Source organism: Conger conger, chromosome 7 (genome assembly GCF_963514075.1).
Source record: "Conger conger chromosome 7, fConCon1.1, whole genome shotgun sequence".
NCBI lineage: Eukaryota > Metazoa > Chordata > Actinopteri > Anguilliformes > Congridae > Conger > Conger conger.
Genome location: NC_083766.1, coordinates 58,551,905 through 58,574,404, shown reverse-complemented (window position 1 = coordinate 58,574,404; position 22,500 = coordinate 58,551,905). Strand labels below are relative to the sequence as shown.

The following is a 22,500-nucleotide window of genomic DNA, read 5'->3' as shown; positions in this document are numbered from 1 at the left end:
AATAGGGATGCTGACTTATGTATGTGGAGAGATTCAGTTGGGTCCCTAAATGTAAAAGGAACTACAAAAACTGCTCTGGGGGCTTTTCCCCCTGTTCTCTCTCTCACTCTCCCCAATTGCAACTGTTCTCTCTGGCATTTCTCCCAAGAAAAAGAGAAAGAGGTTCTCAGTGGTAAATAAATTATCTTTACCTGGTAAATAAATTCTTTTTTTAAAAAGGCAGGGCATAGGCCGATGCTCCAGGACTGTAGTTTCCCTCCCTCCCCTGACACGGCTGTGGTCTTCCCCCCTGCAGGCCACCCTGCCCCTCAGTCACCACGTGGACCTGCAGTGGCTGGTGGAGTGGAGCGCCAAGCTGGTGAACAGCCACTACGACGTGAAGAGCCCCTCCCACGTGTGGATCTTCGCGCAGTCGGTGAAGGACCCCTGGGTGCTGTGCCTCTACAGCTTCCTGCGGCAGGAGAACCTGCCCAAACACTGCCCCACGGCGCTGAGCTACGCCTGGCCCTACGCCTTCACCCGCCTGCAGCTGCTCATGCCCCTGGTGGACCCCAAGTGAGCGCCCCTCACCCCCACGTGCCCGTACCCCCACACCTCCACACCCCTCTGCCCGTTCCCACATTACCCCCACACCCCTCTGCCCGTTCCCACATTACCCCACACCCCGCTGCCCGTACCCCCATACCCCCATACCCCCACACCCCTCTGCCCGTTCCTGCATTACCCCCATACCCCCACACCCCTCTGCCCATTCCCACATTACCCCACATCCCTCTGCCTGTTCCCACATTACCCCACACCCCTCTGCCCATTCCCACATTACCCCACACCCCTCTGCCCGTACCCCCATACCCCCATACCCCCACACCCCTCTGCCCGTTCCTGCATTACCCCCATACCCCCACACCCCTCTGCCCATTCCCACATTACCCCACATCCCTCTGCCTGTTCCCACATTACCTCCACACCCCTCTGCCCGTACCCCCACACCCCCAAACCCCTCTGCCCGTTCCCACATTACCCCCACACCCCTCTGCCCTTACCCCCACACCCCCACACCCCTCTGCCCGTTCCCACATTACCCCAGACCTGACCAAGCTGTGCGTTAATTCATACTGATTCATTTAAGAGCACCATCTACAAGATGCTATTGTTATTGTTATCATTCTTCTTCCTCTTCTTCTTCTTCTTCTTCTACTTCTACAACTTTTCATCTGTTGTCCCCTTTTATTCTTCATCTTCTGTTTCTTCATCATCTTCTTCCTTTTATTCTTCCTCTTTGTCTTCTAACTTCTTCTCTTCTTAATTTCCGTCTGTAATTTGTATTCATTTCACACATGAAGAGCATGCAGCAGAGTCTGTGTGCAGCCTGTCTGTGAATGCACTGACCGCACGCCGGTCTGTTTCGTTGGGACAGTAACCCGGTGAACGCCAAGAAGACGAGCACAGCGGGCACGTGGGACGGGTACGTCACCCTGTGGAGGAACTACCTCATCCTGTGCTTCGGCGTGGCCAAGCCCAGCATCATGAGCTCAGGACACCTGAGAGCGTCCACGCCCGAAATCACCGCCACCACGCCCGACGGCAGCGTCAGCTACGACAACAAGGTCTCCTCCGCCCCTCCCTTTCCCCCTCCCTCCCTCCTTTCCTCAACTCCTGTGTCCCCACGCCCCATCTTCCACTTCTCACACTCTCTATGAACATTGTCTAAAAAGGTACAAATGCTTGTAGCTGGGGTGGTACCATATAGGTAATATATAAAATAAAATTGTACAACTAGCCATTTGTACCTTTTTTTCCTTGGAAAACAAATTAATTTGTACCGAACGAGAGCATTACTGTACTTTCAGGGAACATTTGGGAAATGTGATCCTTGAAGAACAAAAATGTACCTCCTCAGTCACTGTATTTCTGGGAGTGGAGTGTGGGCTAGCTTATACCAGCTGTAAAAAGAGACTTTAAAATGAAAATATAGAATTAACTATATTTACAATCAAAGCTCTCTTAGTCCAGAGATAGCATACAGTATGCACAGTAAGGCACTCATGTAGATAACATAGCTACTCTTTGTTAGCCCAGTGATTGAGTGTCTTATCATGTATTCCTGTTTGTACTCTGATCAGGTGATTGGGACACCCTCCATCGCCTGTCTGCTGAAGCAGCTGGTCCCGCTGATGAGGTCAGAGAGCATCGAGATCACAGAGGCCCTGGTGCTGGGGTTCGGACGCACCAACGCGCTGGTGTTCAGGTACGACCCCAGCAGGTCCGCTGTTGTAAGGGAGCTCTGCCATTTAAGCAGTTAGATAGATCGATAGCTCGATTGCATTTTTATAGTGCTTTTCTCACATAGCACTTTACAGTGATATGGGGAGACTGACCTCAACCACCTCCATTTTGTAGCACCCACACTAGGTGATGCATGGCAGCCATTTTGTGCCAGAACGCTCAGCACACATTAGCGTGGAGGTGGAGAGGGGAGGTGTCTCCACTCAGGTCTGATGTGTGTGTGGCTGTTTGTGCAGGGAGCTGGTGGAGGAGCTGCATCCCCTGATGAAGGAAGCCTTAGAACGAAGACCTGAGGTATGTGTGTGCATAAGTTGTATGTTTGTGTCTGTGTGTTAATGTGTGTATAGGCATGTGTCTGTGTGAGAGAGTGTGTGTGTGTGTGTGTGTAAACCTCTCTCTCTCTCTCTCTCTCTCTCTCTCTCTCTCTCTCAGAATAAGAAGCGCAGGGAGAGGAGGGATCTGCTCCGGCTGCAGCTCCTGCGCATCTTTGAGCTGCTGGCCGACGCTGGAGTCATCAGCGACAGGTACAGTTATACACCACATACACCTTTAACCTGTACCTGTACACTACTGTTATACACCATATACACCTTTAACCTGTACCTGTACACTACTGTTATACACCACATACACCTTTAACCTGTACCTGTACACTACTGTTACACACATACACCTTTAACCTGTACCTGTACACTACTGTTATACACCACATACACCTTTAACCTGTACCTGTACACTACTGTTATACACCACATACACCTTTAACCTGTACCTGTGACGTGTACCTACACACCTCTGCTCCTCACGCCTGTGCCCCACAGTGCCACGCCCCTATCTCTCACACAGGGGTCATCAAATCACGATCAAATCACCCTCCTTTACCTGGGAGACAGTCTGGCCAATCAGTAGCACTAATCATTCAGTGAATTACTTTGTAGAAAAGAAAAACGGGGCTGGATTTAGATTTCAGGGCCAGATAACCCAGCTCAGCTCAGCTCAGCTCAGATCACGTCTAACCCCCCTCCCCCCCCCCCCCTCCAGCACTAACGGGGCCCTGGAGCGGGACACCCTGGCCCTGGGGGCCCTCTTCCTGGAGTACGTGGACCTGACGCGCATGCTGCTGGAAGCGGAGAACGACAAGGACGTGGAGGTTCTGAAGGACATCAGAGCCCACTTCAGCGCCATGGTGGCCAACCTGATCCAATGCGTGCCCGGTACTGAGAGCACTGCCGCTCAGTGCACACACTCTCAAAATGGCGCCCTGGCTTTTCTCCAGAGAGGAACCCAGTTCTGTATGGATCCCCCTCTATCATACGTGTGAAACGTGAAAGCTTCCAGTCAAAGAACCACTTTGACCGACAAAGAAGGCTTTAAACTAGACGGGGTTCTTCTGTGGCAACACAGTAACCACCCAGTGCAGGGCTGAATGGGTCACAGCGAGGTAGTTTTGTGGTGACGGTCGAGGTCAGGTGACTTCCCCATGGGCCTGTGCTGTTTATAGAGCTCTGCCGTCCACATATGAGTGAGTGAATGAGGTTTGTGTGCATAAATAGAAAAAGTATATTGTGTAGGAAGCTCTTGATAAGAGGATGTGCTAAATGCCGGAATGTATATAAACAGGGGCGTGTTTGACGAACCTCTCTCTCCTCTACCCTCTGTCCTCTACCCTCCGCAGTCCACCATCGCCGCTTCCTCTTCCCCCAGCAGAGTCTTCGTCACCACCTCTTCATCCTCTTCAGCCAGTGGGCGGGGCCCTTCAGCGTCATGTTCACCCCGCTGGACCGCTACAGCGACCGCAACCACCAGATCACCCGCTACCAGTACTGCGCCCTCAAGGTACGGCAGACAAACCCGCGCCAGGATGTGACCTGCAATAACGTTTCAGCATCGTTCTCACAGCGTTTGAGCAGTAACGTTTCAGCATCGTTCTCACAGCGTTTGAGCTGTAACGTTTCTGCATCGTTCTCACAGCGTTTCAGCAGTAACGTTTGAGCAGTAACGTTTCAGCATTGTTCTCACAGCGTTTCAGCAGTAACGTTTCAGCATCGTTCTCACAGCGTTTGAGCAGTAACGTTTCAGCATCGTTCTCACAGCGTTTCAGCAGTAACGTTTGAGCATTGCGAGACAGGAAAGTGTCATATAACAGGTGGGGAACTGGGCTTTTAACTGAGAGGTTGCGGGGTTCAATTCCCAGATTGACGCTTCAGTAATGTAACCAGCTTTATCTATGGAAAATATATTACAATAAATATTACTTGCTCTCAGCTATAATATATATATAATTATATAGTATACAAATATAATCTTTATGTTATCCCGTGTTGAAACACACTTTGAAAAGCCTGTAGTATGCACATGTGCTCCACACGTGTTTGTCTGTATAATATTGTGTACGTTTGTTTAAGGTTGTGTGTACATTATTGTAATGTTGCATGTATGGCTGTATAATGTGTGTACATTTATGTCTTGTATGTTTGTATAATGCTGCATGTAATGTAAAGTTGTATGTTTTTTAGTGCTATGTTGTTAGTGTAATCTTTTATGTATGTTTGTTTTATGTTGTTTGTTAGTGTAATGTTGTATGTATGTTTGTGTTATGTTTGTTAGTGTAATGTCGTATGTTTGTTCGTGTAATGCTGTGTGTAGTGAAATTCTGTATGTATGTTACTGTAATGCTGTTTGTTAGTTTAATGTTGCCAGTTAGTGTAATCTTGTATGTACGTTAGTTTAACGCTGTGTGTACGTTAGCCTGACGCTCTCTCTCTCCTCCAGGCCATGTCGGCGGTGCTGTGCTGTGGGCCCGTGTTCGATAACGTGGGGCTCTCTCCGGACGGGTACCTGTACAAGTGGCTGGACAACATCCTGGCCTGTCACGACCTGCGGGTACGAGCACCTGACCTCTGACCTCTGCAGGAAGTAGGGTTAGGGAATCAGGGACTACAGATGCTAATATTGCTGTCAATGAGGCTATTCAGTGAGAATCAATGAGGGCTGTTATCATTAATAACATATTACTTACTATACCCCCCCAGAGCAAAAAATTTGGGTTAACACACACACCTGAGGTGAAATGAGAGGTGGCTCAAGCTGTTCTCAAGGTTCTTATTTCCACCCTAATTTAGCACATCTGAATCCACAAATTGGGAGCTCAATGAGATCTCTAGCTGATGAATGAGGTGTGCTTTGTTAGGGTTGGAGTGAAAACCTACAGGATGGTAGATCTCCAGGTCCAGGGCAGCCCTGAGCTTGTTCATTCTGTGGCACCATTCAACCCCCAGAGAAGCTGTGGAATGAATTCAACGTTGCAGATCATTGGCTGACATTGGCTGACTGTGTTTGTCCCGCCCTCTTCCCTGGGTTGCAGGTCCACCGGCTGGGCTGCGAGGTGGTCATCCTGCTGCTGGAGCTCAACCCCGACCAGGTCAACCTGTTCAACTGGGCCGTGGACCGCTGCTTCACCGGGTCCTACCAACTCGCCTCTGGCTGCTTCAAGGCCATCGCTACTGTCTGCGGGAGCAGGTAGTGTGTGTGTGTGTGTGTGTGTGTGTGTGTGTGTGAGAGAGAGTGTGGGTGTGTGAGTGTGTCTGTGTGTGTGTGTGTGTATGTGAGAGTGTGTGTGTGTGTGTGTGTGAGAGAGTATGGGTGTGTGTGTGTGTGTGTGTGAGAGAGAGAGTGTGAGTGTGTGAGGGAGAGTGTGTGTATGGGTGTGAGTATGAGTGTGTGAGTGTGTGTGTGTGTGTGTGTGTGAGAGAGAGTGTGAGTGTGAGTGTGTGAGGGAGAGTGTGTGTATGGGTGTGAGTGTGAGTGTGTGTGTGTGTGTGTGTGTATGTGTTTGCGTGTGTGTGTATGTGTGGGTGTGTGTGTGCGCAGATATGTGTGTGTGTGTGTCTAAATATATACACCTGAGAATATTTGGGCTAGCTTTTAAAAGGATATCAAAGGGCAGAGTGCTGCTAATTGGTTTAAAGAGAGGGAAACAAGCCTGTGGATTTGTTCATGGGCAGATCCATGTTATACATTATTAATATTTCAATATCGATATACATATGCCTATATATTGTTTGAATTATACTGTCTATTAAGCACCTTCCAGTGTTGCTTAATGTTATTGTGCCACATTATGGATTGTTCTTACGGACATTGTGGATGAATTGATACAGTCGTGCTGTGTTTCTCATGCTTTTTCTGTCTGTATATCTTGTTTCAGAAACTACCCCTGTGACATTGTGACGCTCCTGAATTTGGTGCTCTTCAAGTCCTCGGACACCAACAGAGAAATCTATGAGATCTCCATGCAGCTGATGCAGGTACGGATAAATATTTTTGGGTCTTGCACAAATCGCTCTTCAGCTCACAAAAATTAATTCCTAATTAATTCATAATATGCTCTGTCAAAGTATTGTGTAGATGCGCATTCACTGTTTGTTGATTGAATATAGGATTTAGAACATATGAAAAATATAAATGAGTGGCTATATTGCAAGGCTGCTCAACCCTGTTCCTGGAGATCTACAGTCCTGTAGGTTTTCACTCCAACCCAGACAACGCCACACCTCATTCAACAGCATATTGTGCTATTAACAGAGGTGGAAAATCCAAGTCCTCCCCAGTATTTTGTTCCAGTCGCCTGAGTTTGCTAATTAGCAGTTCTTCAGCCAGGAGGTACAACTAATTAGTGAAATCAGCTGGCTGGGTTCATGGGCAGAAGCAACACAGGGCAGGACTTTTTCTTTTACACCGCTGGCTGTTAATTAGTGGAATCAGGTGTGCCAAATTTAAAGGAAAATCTATAGGAAGGTAGATCTCCAGGAACAGGGTTGGGCAGCCCTGCTATATGGGAAAGCAGGGTCTGTAATAAAGAGTGCAGGTCTGAGGTCAGGTTTACCCTGTTCATATCCCAAATTTGTCCATTACGATCTAAAAGACTGAGCTGATCTGAGATCAGTCGCATTACGAGCTGAAGCAGCAAACCCCAGCTCAGTTGCGCGATGAGATAAAAGCCCAGACTGATCTCAGATCAGCGCTCTGAGGCGATTGATGAGTACAGGTCCCAGGTGTGGATGGTGGAGTGACCCCTGGGTGTGGCGGGTCTGGCGGGGCAGATCCTGGAGGCCAAGTTGGCGGTGTACTCGAAGAAGACGTCGGAGCAGAAGAGCAGCAGCATCCTGTACGGCACCCACGGCCCCCTGCCCCCCCTCTACAGCCTCTCCCTCTCACAGCTGTCCAATCAGCTCGCCCGGATGTACCCCGAACTCACCCTGCCACTCTTCTCTGGTGCGTGTGTGTGTGTGTGTGTGTGTGTGTGTGAGTGTGTGTGTGTGTGAGGGTGTGAGGGTGTGTGTGTGAGTGTGTGTGTGAGGGTGTGCGTGTGTGTGTGTGAGTGTGTGTGTGTGTGAGGGTGTGTGTGTGCGTGAGGGTGTGTGTGAGGGTGTGTGTGTGTGTGAGTGTGTGTGTGAGGGTGTGTGTGTGTGTGTGTGTGAGAGTGTGTGTGTGAGGGTGTGCGTGTGTGTGTGTGTGTGTGAGTGAGGGTGTGTGTGTGTGTGTGTGTGAGAGAGAGAGGGAAATACAGAGTGTGTGGGTGTAAGAGAGAGAGTGTGTGTGTGAGAGTTTGTGTGAGACAGCATGTGTGTGTTTGTGGGTGGGTGGGTGGGTTTGCCAGTGTGAGTGTATTGTCAGTAATGTGCTGTATATTTAAATGCCATCACAGTTGGTGAGCTCCCAATTAAAAATGACAGTTGAATTGCAAACCAGCTATACCAGCTATGTCGCATTGCAGACGTAGTCTTTTGTTCTCACAAAATAAGTGATGGGGTTTGTCTGTAAACCTCACAGAACAGAGATATTATTATAGTCCTGACTGGCTCTCTGGCCTGTGTTGTCTGGTTACTCTGATGAGTTGGCTCATCTCCAGCTGTCAAACCAGCAGCCAATTAGATGGCCAGACTCCCATCGCTAATCACCATGACAACAGGGACATCTGAGCCCCGACCGTCTCAGCAGCTGCTCCTGCAGACCAGACTGAATATTCTGAGAAACAACAAGTAAACAGAGAGAGGCTGTGTGTGGAGACAGAGGAGCCTGCCAGTCTGCTTGTGCTGCAGTCTGCGGTCTGTAGTCAGTTCGTAGTCAGGGTCAGGCTTAGCCTAGCGGCTAAGGTGCTTAACTGCAACCTGGGCAAGCAACAAGCTCCAGTGTAGCCACGATAAGATCCGCACAGCTGTTGGCGCCTTGAGCAAGGACCTTAACCCCACATTGCTCCAGGGGGGTTGGTCCCTGCTTAGTCTAATCAACTGTTGCTTTGGATAAAGCAGACTTTCAGAGCCCTTTGTGTGGTAGTTTCTGAGATAAGCATGTCCTGTTCATCTGCATCGTGATACTGCTGCACTAACCTCTACCTGCTCTTTCTCTCTTTATCTCACGCACACACACACTCACACACACACACACACACACACACACACACACACACACACACTCACACTCACACGCACACACACTTACACATACACACACATATACACCCACTCGCACGTCCACACACACACTTATACACACACACACACACACACCCACACACACACACACACACAGAGGTGAGCCAGCGCTTCCCCACCACACACCCTAATGGCCGGCAGATCATGCTGACCTACCTGCTGCCCTGGCTGCAGAACATCGAGCTGGTGGACAGCGGCCTGCTGCCCCCCGCCTCCAGCCCCTGCACCCCGGAGGAGGAGGCCCGGGAGCAGGCCGACAGCCTGGGCCTCGCCCACCCCCTGAAGGGCAGCGGCTGGGGCTCCCTGCAGGCCACCTCCCTGGTGCTCAACAACCTCATGTTCATGACCGCCAAGGTACGGCTCCCAAACCCTGCTCTCCCAAACCCCAACCCCAAAACCTGCTCTCCCAAACCCCAACCCCAAAACCTGCTCTCCCAAACCCCAACCCCAAAACCTGCTCTCCCAAACCCCAACCCCAAAACCTGCTCTCCCAAACCCCAACCCCAAAACCTGCTCTCCCAAACCCCAACCCCAAAACCTGCTCTCCCAAACCCCAACGCCAAAACCTGCTCTCCCAAACCCCAAAACCTGCTCTCCCAAACCCCAACCCCAAAACCTGCTCTCCCAAACCCCAACCCCAAAACCTGCTCTCCCAAACCCCAACCCCAAAACCTGCTCTCCCATACCCCAAAACCTGCTCTCCCAAACCCCAAAACCTGCTCTCCCAAACCCCAACCCCAAAACCTGCTCTCCCAAACCCCAACCCCAAAACCTGCTCTCCCAAACCCCAACCCCAAAACCTGCTCTCCCAAACCCCAACCCCAAAACCTGCTCTCCCAAACCCCAACCCCAAAACCTGCTCTCTGAAATCTGCCACCACAAACCCCACATCTTCAAACCCTTTCAGAGCCCACCCCGTATCTGTTCTTCAGACTGAGACTGTCTCCCTCAACCCAAATCCTTTCATCTGCAGCTGAGTTGGGTTCATCTCTCTCTCTCTCCCCGTCTCTCTCCTCCTCCCTCTCTCTCCCTCCCTCCCTCTCTCTCTCCCCCTCTCCCACCCCCCCCTCTCTCTCTCTCTCTCTCAGTATGGTGATGAGTTGCCGGGGCCGGAGATGGAGAACGCCTGGAACGCTCTGGTCAGCAACGACAAGTGGAGCAACAACCTGCGGACGGCGCTGCAGTTCCTCATCAGCCTGTGCGGCGTGAGCAGCGACACGGCACTGCTGCCCTACGTGAGTCCGCCCTGAGCAGGCTAACCACGGCCCCGCTAACCACAGCACCGCTAACCACTGGACCGCTAACCACAGCACCGCTAACCACAGCACCGCTAACCACTGCACCGCTAACCACGGCACCGCTAACCACGGCCCCGCTAACCACGGCCCCGCTAACCACAGCACCGCTAACCACAGCACCGCTAACCACTGCACCCGCTAACCACAGCACCGCTAACCACGGCACCGCTAACCACAGCCCCGCTAACCACGGCCCCGCTAACCACAGCCCCGCTAACCACAGCCCCGCTAACCACGGCACCGCTAACCACGGCACCGCTAACCACAGCACCGCTAACCACAGCACCGCTAACCACGGCACCGCTAACCACGGCCCCGCTAACCACGGCACCGCTAACCACAGCACCGCTAACCACAGCACTGCTAACCACAGCACCGCTAACCACAGCACCGCTAACCACAGCACCGCTAACCACGGCACCGCTAACCACGGCACCGCTAACCACAGCACCGCTAACCACAGCACCGCTAACCACTGCACCCGCGAACCACAGCACCGCTAACCACTGCACCCGCGAACCACAGCACCGCTAACCACTGCACCGCTAACCACAGCACCGCTAACCACGGCACCGCTAACCACAGCACCGCTAACCACTGCACCCGCGAACCACAGCACCGCTAACCACGGCACCCGCTAACCACAGCACCGCTAACCACTGTACCACTAACCACAGCACCGCTAACCACTGCACCGCTAACCACAGCACCGCTAACCACGGCACCCACTAACCACGGCACCGCTAACCACTGCACCGCTAACCACTGCACCCGCTAACCACAGCACCGCTAACCACGGCACCACTAACCAGTTAGCTATGATTCCACAGTTGTGTAACTCCCCTCATCTGGGTCCCTGGTTCTGAGCTGGTTGCTGACACACAACCAGCGAAATGGGGGCGAAATGGCTCAGGCAGTAAGAGCAGTTGTCTGGCAGTCGGAGGGTTGCCGGTTCGATCCCCTGCCCGGGCTGTGTCGAAGTGTCCCTGAGCAAGACACCTAACCCCTAAATGCTCCTGACGAGCTGGTTGGTGCCTTGCATGGCAGCCAAACGCCGTTGGTGTATGAGTGTGTGAATGGGTGAATGAGAAGCATAAATTGTACAGTGCTTTGGATAAAGGCGCTATATAAATGCCAACCATTTACCATTTACACACCAGCGTAACCCTGTGGCTCTCCACGGTCAGGATTGGTCATCCCTGGCTTGAGCAGAACCCTCTCCCTGACCCAGTGCGTGTTCTACCTGTGCCCCAGGTGAAGAAGGTGGTGATCTACCTGTGCCGGAACAACACCATCCAGACGATGGAGGAGCTCCTGTTCGAGCTGCAGCAGACGGACCCGGTCAACCCCGTGGTGCTGCACTGCGATAACGCCCCCTTCTACCGCTTCGCCCCCAGCAACAAGACCTCTGCCGCGGCCTCAGGTAAGGCCCGGCTCCACCCCATTGGCTGGATCACACACTTACAAGTGTACTGACCTGTTTCACGTGATGTCACTTCCTGGACAGGAAATTACATCGCCATGTAAGGTGATACAGTGAGGAGTTGTCTTCTGCTATCTGACCCCACTGACTTTGACTTACTTTGGGTACTGCAAAAAATTGCTGTCTTAATAAGTGTTTTAATGTTGTAGTAAAACTTAAGATCTTATTTTTTTTCTCTCAACTAGAAAATATTAGCTTGTTTTAAGTTGCTGTTTGCTTGACAAGTGAAATGTTCTTACCCCATTGTCAAATCTTCAAATGAGCCAAAGATTGAGCCTTGAAATTTTCTTATTTAGCAAAACATTCAAGAAATAAGATTTGAACTCTCAATATTAGATTAATACTTGAGATTTACTTATTTTGGGGTTTTGCAGTGTAGGCATTAGAAAGCTGATTGTGGAGGAAACATGTAAATACGATATTTGAAATACTGTATTAGGATGTAAGAGGGTCTCCTCGTTACCTGGAACCACAGGAAATGAATAACTGGCAGTGCCCTTTGATGGGAGCAGTTTGTTCCCATTTATATTCATATTTATTTCACTGAAGCTCTTATCTAGAGTGGCTTACAAGCAAAGTGCATTCATCAAGGCCTTCAGGAGCTCAGCCAGACACGGGAAACAAACATCGATGAATTCGAGTGAACGACGGACTGCTTTGTTGAGGAGCCTTTTTGGGAGTCCGTGCTGTTGTCGCAGTGATTCCCGTCTTGTTTGTCCGGTTGCCAGGTACATCCTCGAGTAGTAACACACTGGTTGCTGGCCAGGAGAGCTTCCCAGACCCAGAGGAGTCGAAAGCAGCCAGAGAGTCTGAGGAGAGGTACAGTACACCCTCTCTCCCTCATTTACCCAAAACTTCAATAATGTTTAACTCCTGGTGGCCTGACACTTCATTTCATAAAATCATCATGGGTTTCTAGTCAGTAGTCACAGTACGAAATCCAATTAGTATTTGATGATCCGTTATATAATCAGTACCTCAATCTAAACAACATACTCACTGTAGTTCAGGTACAACCAATTATTTTATGTTTAAGATGTTTTTGTTTTGGTGTGGGGAAACATTAAGTGTTTATTTTTTTGCTTGATATTGCAGATTTAAAATGCGGCACTTAATGGTTCACTGTGGGTGTAGTGTGGCATTGGCATTGAGATTCTCTCTGATCTGTGTGTGTGTGTGTGTGGCTCATTATTGTCTGTGTCTGTCTGTTTATTCTGTGTGTGTGTGTGTGTGTGTTTGTGTGTGTGTGTGCACGTGTGTGTGTGTGATTCTGTGTGTGTGTGCGTGTGTATGTGTTACTGTGTGCGCATGTGTGTGTGCGTGTGTGTGTGTGCGCGCGCGTGTGTGTGTGACTCTGTGTGTGTGTGTGTGTTTCTGTGTGTGTGACTCTGCGTGTGTGTGTGTTTCTGTGTGTGTGACTCTGCGTGTGTGTGTGCACGTGTGTGTGTGACTCTGTGTGTGTGTGTGTGTGTGTGTGTGTGTGTGCGCGCGCGTGTGTGTGTTCCCCAGGCGGAGCAATGCCAGCCGGGCTCACAACAGACTCGAGTCCCGCTACAGCAACAGCTCTGGGGGCTCCTATGACGAGGAGAAGAGTGAGTATCTGTCTCTGATTGGACAGAGGGCCCGCTTGGGGAGTCACGATTGGCTGCAGCTCTACAATGTTAGTCATGTGGTCTCTGAGGTGAAAACATGCTGTACTGAACCAGCCAATCATGTGGCAAATTGGTTCTATTCTGTGATAAACAGGAAGTAGTTTCTTTACTGCATAAACAGGAAGTAGGTCTACAGTAGTGAAGACCATTATGAAGGCGGTTTCTCATATGAAAGAAATGCTAACCCGTCGCAGTAGACAGTGTTTCGCCCCATTGGCTGGCTCAGGAGTGTGTCTGAAATACGTGTGGGCATACGTCAGGTTTCTGTTGGAGGGCAGTGCTGTACATCTCAAACTGGAGGGAAATAGTCGGGACGTCTCCAGGTTTTGAAGTTCAAAGCCTGGCGTGTGTACGTTTGGGGTCGGAGGTGGGGGATGGAGGTGAACTGTCAATCATGTGACTCCCCCTCCTCTCAACCCCGGTCAGGTGACCCGCTGCCGCCCTACACCGGTTGGCTGATGAGCGTGCTGGAGTCCAATCAGCCGCAGGCTCTGCCCATGCCCATAAACGGGGGCTGCTGGGCGCCCCTGGTGGACTACCTGCCCGAAACCATCACCCCCCGAGGGCCCCTGCACAGGTGAGACCCCGTCTGCTACCCCCACACCTGCTACCCCCACACCTGCCATACAGGCCTGACCCCCCATACCTGCCATACAGGGCTGGACCCCCACACCTGCCATACAGGCCTGCTACCCCCACACCTGCCATACAGGCCTGCTACCCCCACACCTGCCATACAGGGCTGGACCCCCACACCTGGCATACAGGGCTGCTACCCCCACACCTGCCATACAGGCCTGAACCCCCACACCTGCCATACAGGGCTGCTACCCCCACACCTGCCATACTGCCCTCAAGTCAAGTGGATTTTATTAGTGTTTTATTTGGGTTTTCACTTAACAGAGTAACAGATGGGCAAAAAGGGCAAAAAACCATGCCTGAACCGCCAAATAGCGAGCAAATGAGGTAAAAAAGTTAAAGAAGAGACTCCTCAATGGGCAGAAATCTGAGGAGGAACCCGGCGATGGAGGGGGAGCCCATCCTCCACGTCTCCTGCTGTCTTCTCCTGTAGCACACTTAGTGTCAGTGAGCAGAGGAAATGTTCACTCTTACTCCACAAACACGGTTTACTGAGTACAGCAATCACCTAAATGAATCCACAGCGTGTGTGCTTTGTTGTGGGGGAATAGAGCAGCGATAGCATTCAGCCAAAGCTGAGGATGTCACATGCCGTGACATACCCCTGGGAGGACAGAGGAGCTGGACCCAGGGAGATATGTAAAATGGCGGTTTTCACCAGCTTCTACTGATGCAACAGACGCTGGTGTGAGAGAGAGAGAGAGAGAGAGAGAGAGAGAGAGAGAGCATGCCCACAAACGAAAAAATATAAACAAAATATAAACGAAACGAAAAAATAAACACTTTCCCTCACCGGAATTCGTGCGAAAATAATAAACGAAGATAACAAATGTAAAGAAAATAACCAGACTCGCGTAGCTTTTCAGCTGTCTTGCGTCTCTCCTGCTCTCTCTCCTCTCCTGCGGGTTCCCGGTCTCAGCCACCTACTGTGGAAAGAAGCACTTTTTTCATTCCTGCACTCATTCAACATGGCGTCCCGGTCGGTGTGTGCCCGCTCAGTAGGCGTGGTCCTCGGGTTGCCCCGCTTCCTTCCCGTAAAAACCCCGCCCCACGCGAGGTGTGTCCGAAAGGCATTTCGGCAGCCCGCGTCACCCGTATCCCATTCGGAAGGCGACCAGTCCGTAACTCTCGAGTAACTCGCCAGATTAACTCATTTTCTCGGCAGACATCTTAGCCCCGGGGGGCGGCAGCCGCGGAGCAGAGCGGGTCCGCCGTGTCGTCCGTCTCCTTAGCGATGCGCAGAATGTGCTGATGAACGCGCGGAGCGGGACCTGTGGACAGCCCGCGGCCGATAACGTCTATAAAAAGACCGGCGCATGTTTACAGCGCAATACAGGGCCTTTCGCTTCGTCGCGCCCCGTGGAGTGTGTCTCTCCAGCCGCCGCTCTGCTACGAGGGCACAAACTGTTTATTATTCCTCACATGCTTCGCATAGCGCCCACTGTCATGCGTTATTTATGCAGCACTCGAGTGTTGCATTCCGGACCGGCGCCTGGACTGAGATTATCAGTGATACACTGCTCACCGTGCACGGCAAAACAGGGCTTAAGAATTTCAGTCTTGAGATTTTTTCTCTTAAGCAGAGAATAGTGGGTCATTGTTACCGTATGCTTGATAAGTGTTTATTGTGTCTGTGTGTGTTTGCAGGTGTAACATTGCAGTGTTCTTTATGACTGATGTACTGTAATCCTGTGTGTGTGTGTGTGCGTGTGCGTGTATGTGTGTGTTTACAGGTGTAATATTGCAGTGATCTTCATGACGGAGATGGCGTGTGTGTGTGTTTACAGGTGTAATATTGCAGTGATCTTCATGACGGAGATGGCGTGTGTGTGTGTTTACAGGTGTAATATTGCAGTGATCTTCATGACGGAGATGGCGTGTGTGTGTGTTTACAGGTGTAAGACTGCAGTGATCTTTATGACGGAGATGGTGTGTGTGTGTGTGCGTGTGTGTGTTTACAGGTGTAATATGGCAGTGATCTTTATGATGGAGATGGTGTGTGTGTGTGTTTGTGTGTGTGTGTGTGTTTACAGGTGTAACATTGCAGTGATCTTTATGACGGAGATGGTGTGTGTGTGTGTTTACAGGTGTAATATTGCAGTGATCTTCATGACGGAGATGGTGGTGGATCACAGTGTGAGGGAGGACTGGGCCCTACACCTGCCACTACTACTGCATGCCCTCTTCCTGGGTAAGCTCCCCCTGTCTTTCTCTCTCTCTCTCTCTGTTTCTCTTTCCCTTCCTCTTCCCCCCCTCTCTCTCTCTCTCTCCCTCTCTCTCTCTGTTTCTCTTTCCCTTCCTCTTCCCCCCCCCCTCTCTCTCTCTCTCCCTCCCTGTTTAATGGTGATAAATATAATCACAGATCATGCACAAATTGCCATATAACAATCAAGGTGTCACCCTGATGTTCAAACCTGAGAACCATTGATTTATACACTGTATATGCAGTATATACATGAAAGCAGCAGTAATGCATCGTGTTTATATAGTGCCTGTCACAATCTGAAAGCCCTTTGCTGTGAGGGTGGGGGGGGGTCAGCTCTGAATGCAGTAATTATGATAATTAGGGGAGGGGGTCTTGACCCTGGTGGGGAGGTCAGTACCAGGGCTGCAGGCTGTGGGTGGGGGGCGGTTCCCATGGCGAGGAGATAAGGGGGGGCCCTGCAGTCTCAAGAATCCATTACCCCCCTCTTCCATAATTATGGTCTCCAGAGGGGCTGATTGACATTTCACTGCTATTCAAAGAAGCGAAAAATGACAAAGTGGTAGAGGCAGCAAGGCATTGTGGGATATCCCACCCTCTACCAATTCCCTGTGTGTCGTCTCTCTGACACACCTCTCCCACTCTGCTTTTCCAGCTGTGTTTTGACCTTGATATCATATCTCCAAACCAGGAAAATACAGAGCAATTTCTGCAATGTAGACTTGTGATATCCACCAGGGGTGTCAAATCTTATCTTAACTGGACCAGTGTGGGTGCAGATTTATGTTCTAGTCCAGACACCTGATTCTACTTATCAAGGTCTTGACTGATTAGTTAGGTGAATCAAGCGTTGTGATGCTAAATCAAAAACCTGCACCCACATCGTCTATCCCTATATTAGGATAAGATTGGACAGCCATGATATAGACCAAACATTAGCTCCTGCTTAACTAATTAACTTGAAGGAGTCATTGTTGTTCATGAGTCATGTGTTTAAATCCAAGCAGTGTTGGTAAAACTTAATATAAAAATGAGAATGTAAATGATTTACCCAGAAAGGATGGGGACTTTTTCCTGGACTCCCACTTGCTAGTGTGGCGTGTGATGATGTCATGTAATGCATGATGTTGTGACGCCGTGTTCTGTGTGTTTCCGGAAAGGGCTGGACCACTACCGGCCGGAGGTGTTCGAGCACAGCAAGCGCCTCCTACTGCACCTCCTCCTCACTCTCTCCTGCAACAACAACTTCCAGGTCATCGCCTCCGTCCTGCTGCTCACCCGGGAGATGAGTGACAACAAGGCCCTGACCGTCAAATCCAGCTCTCAGCCTGAATACCTGTACACAGGTAACACAACCAAACTCTCAGCCTGAATACCTGTACACAGGTAACATAACCAAACTCTCAGCCTGAATACCTGTACACAGGTAACACAACCAAACTCTCAGCCTGAATACCTATACACAGGTAACACAACCAAACGCTCACCCTGAATACCTGTACACAGGTAACACAGCCAAACTCTCAGCCTGAATACCTATACACAGGTAACACAACCAAACTCTCAGCCTGAATACCTATACACAGGTAACACAACCAAACTCTCAGCCTGAATACCTATACACAGGTAACACAACCAAACTCTCAGCCTGAATACCTATACACAGGTAACACAACCAAACGCTCACCCTGAATACCTGTACACAGGTAACACAGCCAAACTCTCAGCCTGAATACCTATACACAGGTAACACAACCAAACTCTCAGCCTGAATACCTATACACAGGTAACACAACCAAACTCTCAGCCTGAATACCTATACACAGGTAACACAACCAAACTCTCAGATGAAAATACCTATACACAGGTAACACAACCAAACTCTCAGCCTGAATACCTATACACAGGTAACACAACCAAACTCTCAGCCTGAATAAATGTACACAGGTAATTCAACCACACACTCAGCCCAAGTACCTGTACACAGGTCTCTCTGGTATTAATAAGTTGATTGAATCAGTGTGACATCTCTCCCCTCCTCCCTTCCTGCCCAGGGGGCTTTGACTTCCTGCGGGAGTGCCAGGCCTCCCCGGTGGCCGACTCGGGGCTGAGCTCCTCCTCCACCTCCTCCAGTGTCAGCCTGGGGAGCAACAGCGGGAACTTGCCCCAGATCTCCCTGGAGCTGGAGGAGCTGGAGGAGTCATCCACCGAGTCCGACGAGAAGACCAACAAGCTCATCGAGTTCCTCACCACCAGGTACGCTCATAGAGTTCCTCACCACCAGGTACACTCATAGAGTTCCTCACCACCAGGTATGCTCATCGAGTTCCTCACCACCAGGTACACTCATAGAGTTCCTCACCACCAGGTACACTCATAGAGTTCCTCACCACCAGGTACGCTCATAGAGTTCCTCACCACCAGGTACGCTCATAGAGTTCCTCACCACCAGGTATGCTTATAGAGTTACTCACCACCAGGTACGCTCATAGAGTTCCTCACCACCAGGTACACTCATAGAGTTCCTCACCACCAGGTACGCTCATAGAGTTCCTCACCACCAGGTATGCTTATAGAGTTCCTCACCACCAGGTATGCTTATAGAGTTCCTCACCACCAGGTATGCTTATAGAGTTCCTCACCACCAGGTATGCTTATAGAGTTCCTCACCACCAGATACACTAAGAATCTTTACCTGCACATAAAGAGGTGAAGTATAGGAACCAATAGGAATGAGGAAAGAAGAAGGCACACAGCACAGCCAAACAAACTGTAGCCCTCAAGCACCACCTGCTGTCCTGGCTGTGTAATTACCATAAGGGTATGATATTAATTCTCCTCAAGGATTCAATTTAATAGTTTTCAACTGCAGTTCCCTTTACTGTGGAACGAGGTGCTGCAGTTTGACAATCTAAGTGTGATGTCATGTCCTGTCATGTGACTGCTGATATCATGGTGACCATATGATGTCATGTCCTGTCATGTGACTGCTGATATCATGGTGACTATATGATGTCACTTCCTGGCATGTGACTGCTGATATCATGGTGACCATTTAATGTCATGTCCTGTCATGTGACTTCTTATGTCATGGCGACCATACAATATCACTTTCTATCATGTGACTGCTGATATCGTGGTGACCATATGATGTCACTTTTTGTCATGTGACTGCTGATATCATAGTGACCATTTAATGTCATGTCCTGTCATGTGACTTCTTATGTCATGGCGACCATACAATATCACTTTCTATCATGTGACTGCTGTGACTGGTGACTGGTGACATGTGACTGGTGACCATATGATATCACTTCCTGTCATGTGACCCCCAGGGCGTTTGGGCCTCTGTGGTGCCACGAGGACATCACTCCTAAGAACCCGAACTCCAAGAGCGCCGAGCAGCTGGCCAACTTCCTGCGACACGTGGTGTCTGTGTTCAAGGAGTCCAAGTCAGGTGTGTGCCCCGCCCGCTGCCTCTCACCTGTCACTCACTGCCCTCTGTGCACCTGTCTCAATCTCTCTCTCTTGCCCTCTGTCTCTCTCTGTCTCTCTCTAGTCTAACTGTCTCTCTCTCTGTCTCTCTCCACTCTAACTGTCTCTCTCTGTCTCTCTCCACTCTAACTGTCTCTCTCTGTCTCTCTCCACTCTAACTGTCTCTCTCTGTCTCTCTCCACTCTAACTGTCTCTTGCCCTCTGTCTCTCTCCACTCCAACTGTCTCTCTCTGTCTCTCTCCACTCTAACTGTCTCTCTCTGTCTCTCTCCACTCTAACGGTCTCTCTCTCTGTCTCTCTCCACACTAACTGTCTCTCTCTCTCTCTCTCCACTCTAACTGTCTCTCTCTGTCTCTCTCCACTCTAACTGTCTCTCTCTCCGTCTCTCTCCACTCTAACTGTCTCTCTCTCTGTCTCTCTCCACTCTAACTGTCTCTCTCTGTCTCTCTCCACTCTAACTGTCTCTCTCTGTCTCTCTCTCAGTATCCATTTTCTATTTCAGGTTCACATGGCTGTTTTGGCATGAATATCAACCATCACCATACGTGCCAAAGCACATGTAATATACAATATTATACACACGTAATATACAATATTATACACATGTAATATACAATATTGTACACACGTAATATACAATATACACATGTCATATATACAGTATCCCTCTCACTACCTCTCCAAGCATCCCACGCTACTCCAAGTGCTCCCCCTCTCCCTCTCTCTCTCCATCTCTTATCTCTCTCTCTCTGACTCATCTCTCTGTCCCAGCTGTGTGTAGAGGGTTAACTCCGCTCCTCTTTCTGTCAGTCTCCCTCCCTCTCTCTCTCTCCCGCTCCTCTCTCCACTCTCTCTCTTCTCTCTTCTCTCTCTCTCTGACTCATCTCTCTGTCCCAGCTCTGTGTGTAGGGGGGTAACCCCGCTCCCCGCTCCTCGCTCCTCTCTCTCTCTCTCTCTCACACACACACACACACACACACTCTGATCTCTCTGTGCTGTGTCTCTCGCACTACCACAGAGTTCCACCTGGAGGCGCTGTTGAGTGACGTGGCGCTGCAGACGGCCCTGTGCAGCTCCTCCCGGCACTACGCCGGACGCTCCTTCCAGATGTTCCGCGCCCTGCGGCAGCCCCTGTCCGCCCACGCCGTCTCCGACCTGCTGTCCCGCCTGGTGGAGGTGGTGGGGGAGCACGGGGACGAGGTGCAGGTAAAGCACCGTGTGTGTGTGTGTGTGTGTGTGTGTGTGTGTGTGTGTGTGAGTGTGTGTGTGTGTGAGAGTGAGTGAGTGTGTGTGAGAGTGTGTGTGTGTGTGTGAGTGACTGAGTGTGGAGTGTGTGTGCGTGAGTGTGTCAGTGTGAGTGTGTGTGTGTGTGTGTGTGTGTGTGTGTGAGTGTGTGTGTGTGTTTTTGCTTTTCACCTTTTGCTTTTAAGTTTTTATCCGCCCTGTTTTTCTCTCTCCCTTTCTTCTTCTATTGCAGCTTTAATCATTTTGAAGAGTAGGTTTTGGAATGTTTTTTTGTTTTTTTTTCAAAATTCCAAGTCAGTGTTCTAGAATGCATTCCAGAAAATAAATCACTGAACCTGCTAAAGAGGAGGTTTCTTGGAATGTCTGTTTGTCTGTAGTGTTCTACAACACCTTTGCTCTCAGTTACCAGCAGTGATTGTGACATCAGCATTAGATTGTTCAGTCAAGAGCATCCTGACCACATAATTGTGATCTCAGTCGTAAAGGGTTAAGACAGGAGCCCTGTTAATATGGGTGTGCCTGCGTAGGGCTTGAGGCCTGCTCTCCTGTAAGCAGGGTCTGTGTTCTGTTGCCCCAGGGCTATGTGATGGAGGTGCTGCTCACTCTGGAGTCTGTGGTGGAGAATCTGGCCGAGTGTCTGAAGAACAGCGACCTGATGGCAGCTCTGACCAGGTAGGTTTACGTTCTCTCTCTGTGTCCATCTCCTCATTCTGTCTCTCTTTCCATCTGCTTTCTCTCTCTCTGTCCATCTCCTCATTTTGTCTCCCTTTCCATCTCCTTTCTCTCTCTCAGTTTCCATCTGTCTTTTCCTCTGTCTCCATCTCTCCTTTTCTTATATACAATGTCCACATTGGTACTTCAAACACTGAACAACATTGTTTATGTTGTCTTCTCATAAGGTGACACCATTGTGCAAAATGTATACTCTCATGTGATTTGGCAGTATTTTGACGACATACAGAAGTGGACCAAACAAGTTAATAAATGTAGGTGTTTTGTGATTATGTTTTATTGTGATTATTGTTTTATCGTGTTAATGATTAGCGGCTCGTTTATCTGCACGGCGAGCAGGGCCTCCTCCCCAGACTTCCTGACCAATGGGAAGCTGACGTGGAACAGGAAGAGCACGGGGCAGCTGAACCTGCCGGGGGGGGTGGTGGGCGAGCGCAGCCGGCACCAGAGGAGCTACTCCGTGCCCAAGAAGTTCGGGGAGAGCGGGGACCGGCGGGCCTCGGACCCGCCCCGCAGCGCCACGCTGGACCGCATCCAGGCCTGCACACAGCCGCCCGGGATAGGCCGCACCGCGCGGAGCTCCTCCTCCTGCTCCCGCGACAACCCCGAAGACCCCGCCCACTCCGGCCACCCCGCCAACCTGCTGGCCACCATCTTCTGGGTGGCGGTGTCGCTCATGGAGTCTGACTTCGAGTTCGAGTACCAGATGTCGCTGCGGCTGGTGCACCGGCTGCTGGCGCGGGTTCCCCTGGACCGGCCGGAGAACCGGGAGCGGCTGGAGAAGCTGCAGGCGCAGCTGCGCTGGAGCGGGTTCTCCGGGCTGCAGCAGCTGCTGCTGAAGGGCTTCACCTCCCCCGCCACCACCGACCTGACGCTGCAGCTCTTCTGCCAGCTCACGCCCGTGTCCCGCGTGCCCGTGGTGGACACCTCCCAGGCCATCGGTGAGGGAGCGCCCCGCTGTCTCTCCCGCCCG

At 50.6% G+C, this 22,500-nt stretch overlaps 1 protein-coding gene across 3 annotated transcripts in view; it reads left to right on the top strand.

Moving 5' to 3' along the window:
• The window catches only part of fryb (furry homolog b (Drosophila)), a 92,834-nt gene that overhangs the window by 49,934 nt on the left and 20,400 nt on the right, over nt 1-22,500 (top strand). For all 3 annotated transcript variants that reach the window (XR_009709116.1, XM_061247655.1, XM_061247654.1), the window contains exons 21-44: nt 296-555; nt 1,418-1,607; nt 2,124-2,248; nt 2,523-2,580; nt 2,719-2,810; nt 3,328-3,500; nt 3,962-4,122; nt 5,059-5,169; nt 5,651-5,805; nt 6,494-6,593; nt 7,389-7,560; nt 8,878-9,134; nt 9,869-10,015; nt 11,333-11,501; nt 12,290-12,380; nt 13,071-13,153; nt 13,640-13,790; nt 15,940-16,043; nt 17,216-17,401; nt 18,110-18,311; nt 19,391-19,512; nt 20,569-20,756; nt 21,373-21,467; nt 21,867-22,468. Coding sequence is in view for 2 of the 3 variants with exons in the window: in XM_061247655.1 (XP_061103639.1) it covers nt 296-555; nt 1,418-1,607; nt 2,124-2,248; nt 2,523-2,580; nt 2,719-2,810; nt 3,328-3,500; nt 3,962-4,122; nt 5,059-5,169; nt 5,651-5,805; nt 6,494-6,593; nt 7,389-7,560; nt 8,878-9,134; nt 9,869-10,015; nt 11,333-11,501; nt 12,290-12,380; nt 13,071-13,153; nt 13,640-13,790; nt 15,940-16,043; nt 17,216-17,401; nt 18,110-18,311; nt 19,391-19,512; nt 20,569-20,756; nt 21,373-21,467; nt 21,867-22,468 (3,994 nt within the window). In the remaining variant the exon portion in view is untranslated. The remainder of the gene's footprint in view (nt 1-295; nt 556-1,417; nt 1,608-2,123; nt 2,249-2,522; nt 2,581-2,718; nt 2,811-3,327; nt 3,501-3,961; nt 4,123-5,058; nt 5,170-5,650; nt 5,806-6,493; nt 6,594-7,388; nt 7,561-8,877; nt 9,135-9,868; nt 10,016-11,332; nt 11,502-12,289; nt 12,381-13,070; nt 13,154-13,639; nt 13,791-15,939; nt 16,044-17,215; nt 17,402-18,109; nt 18,312-19,390; nt 19,513-20,568; nt 20,757-21,372; nt 21,468-21,866; nt 22,469-22,500) is intronic.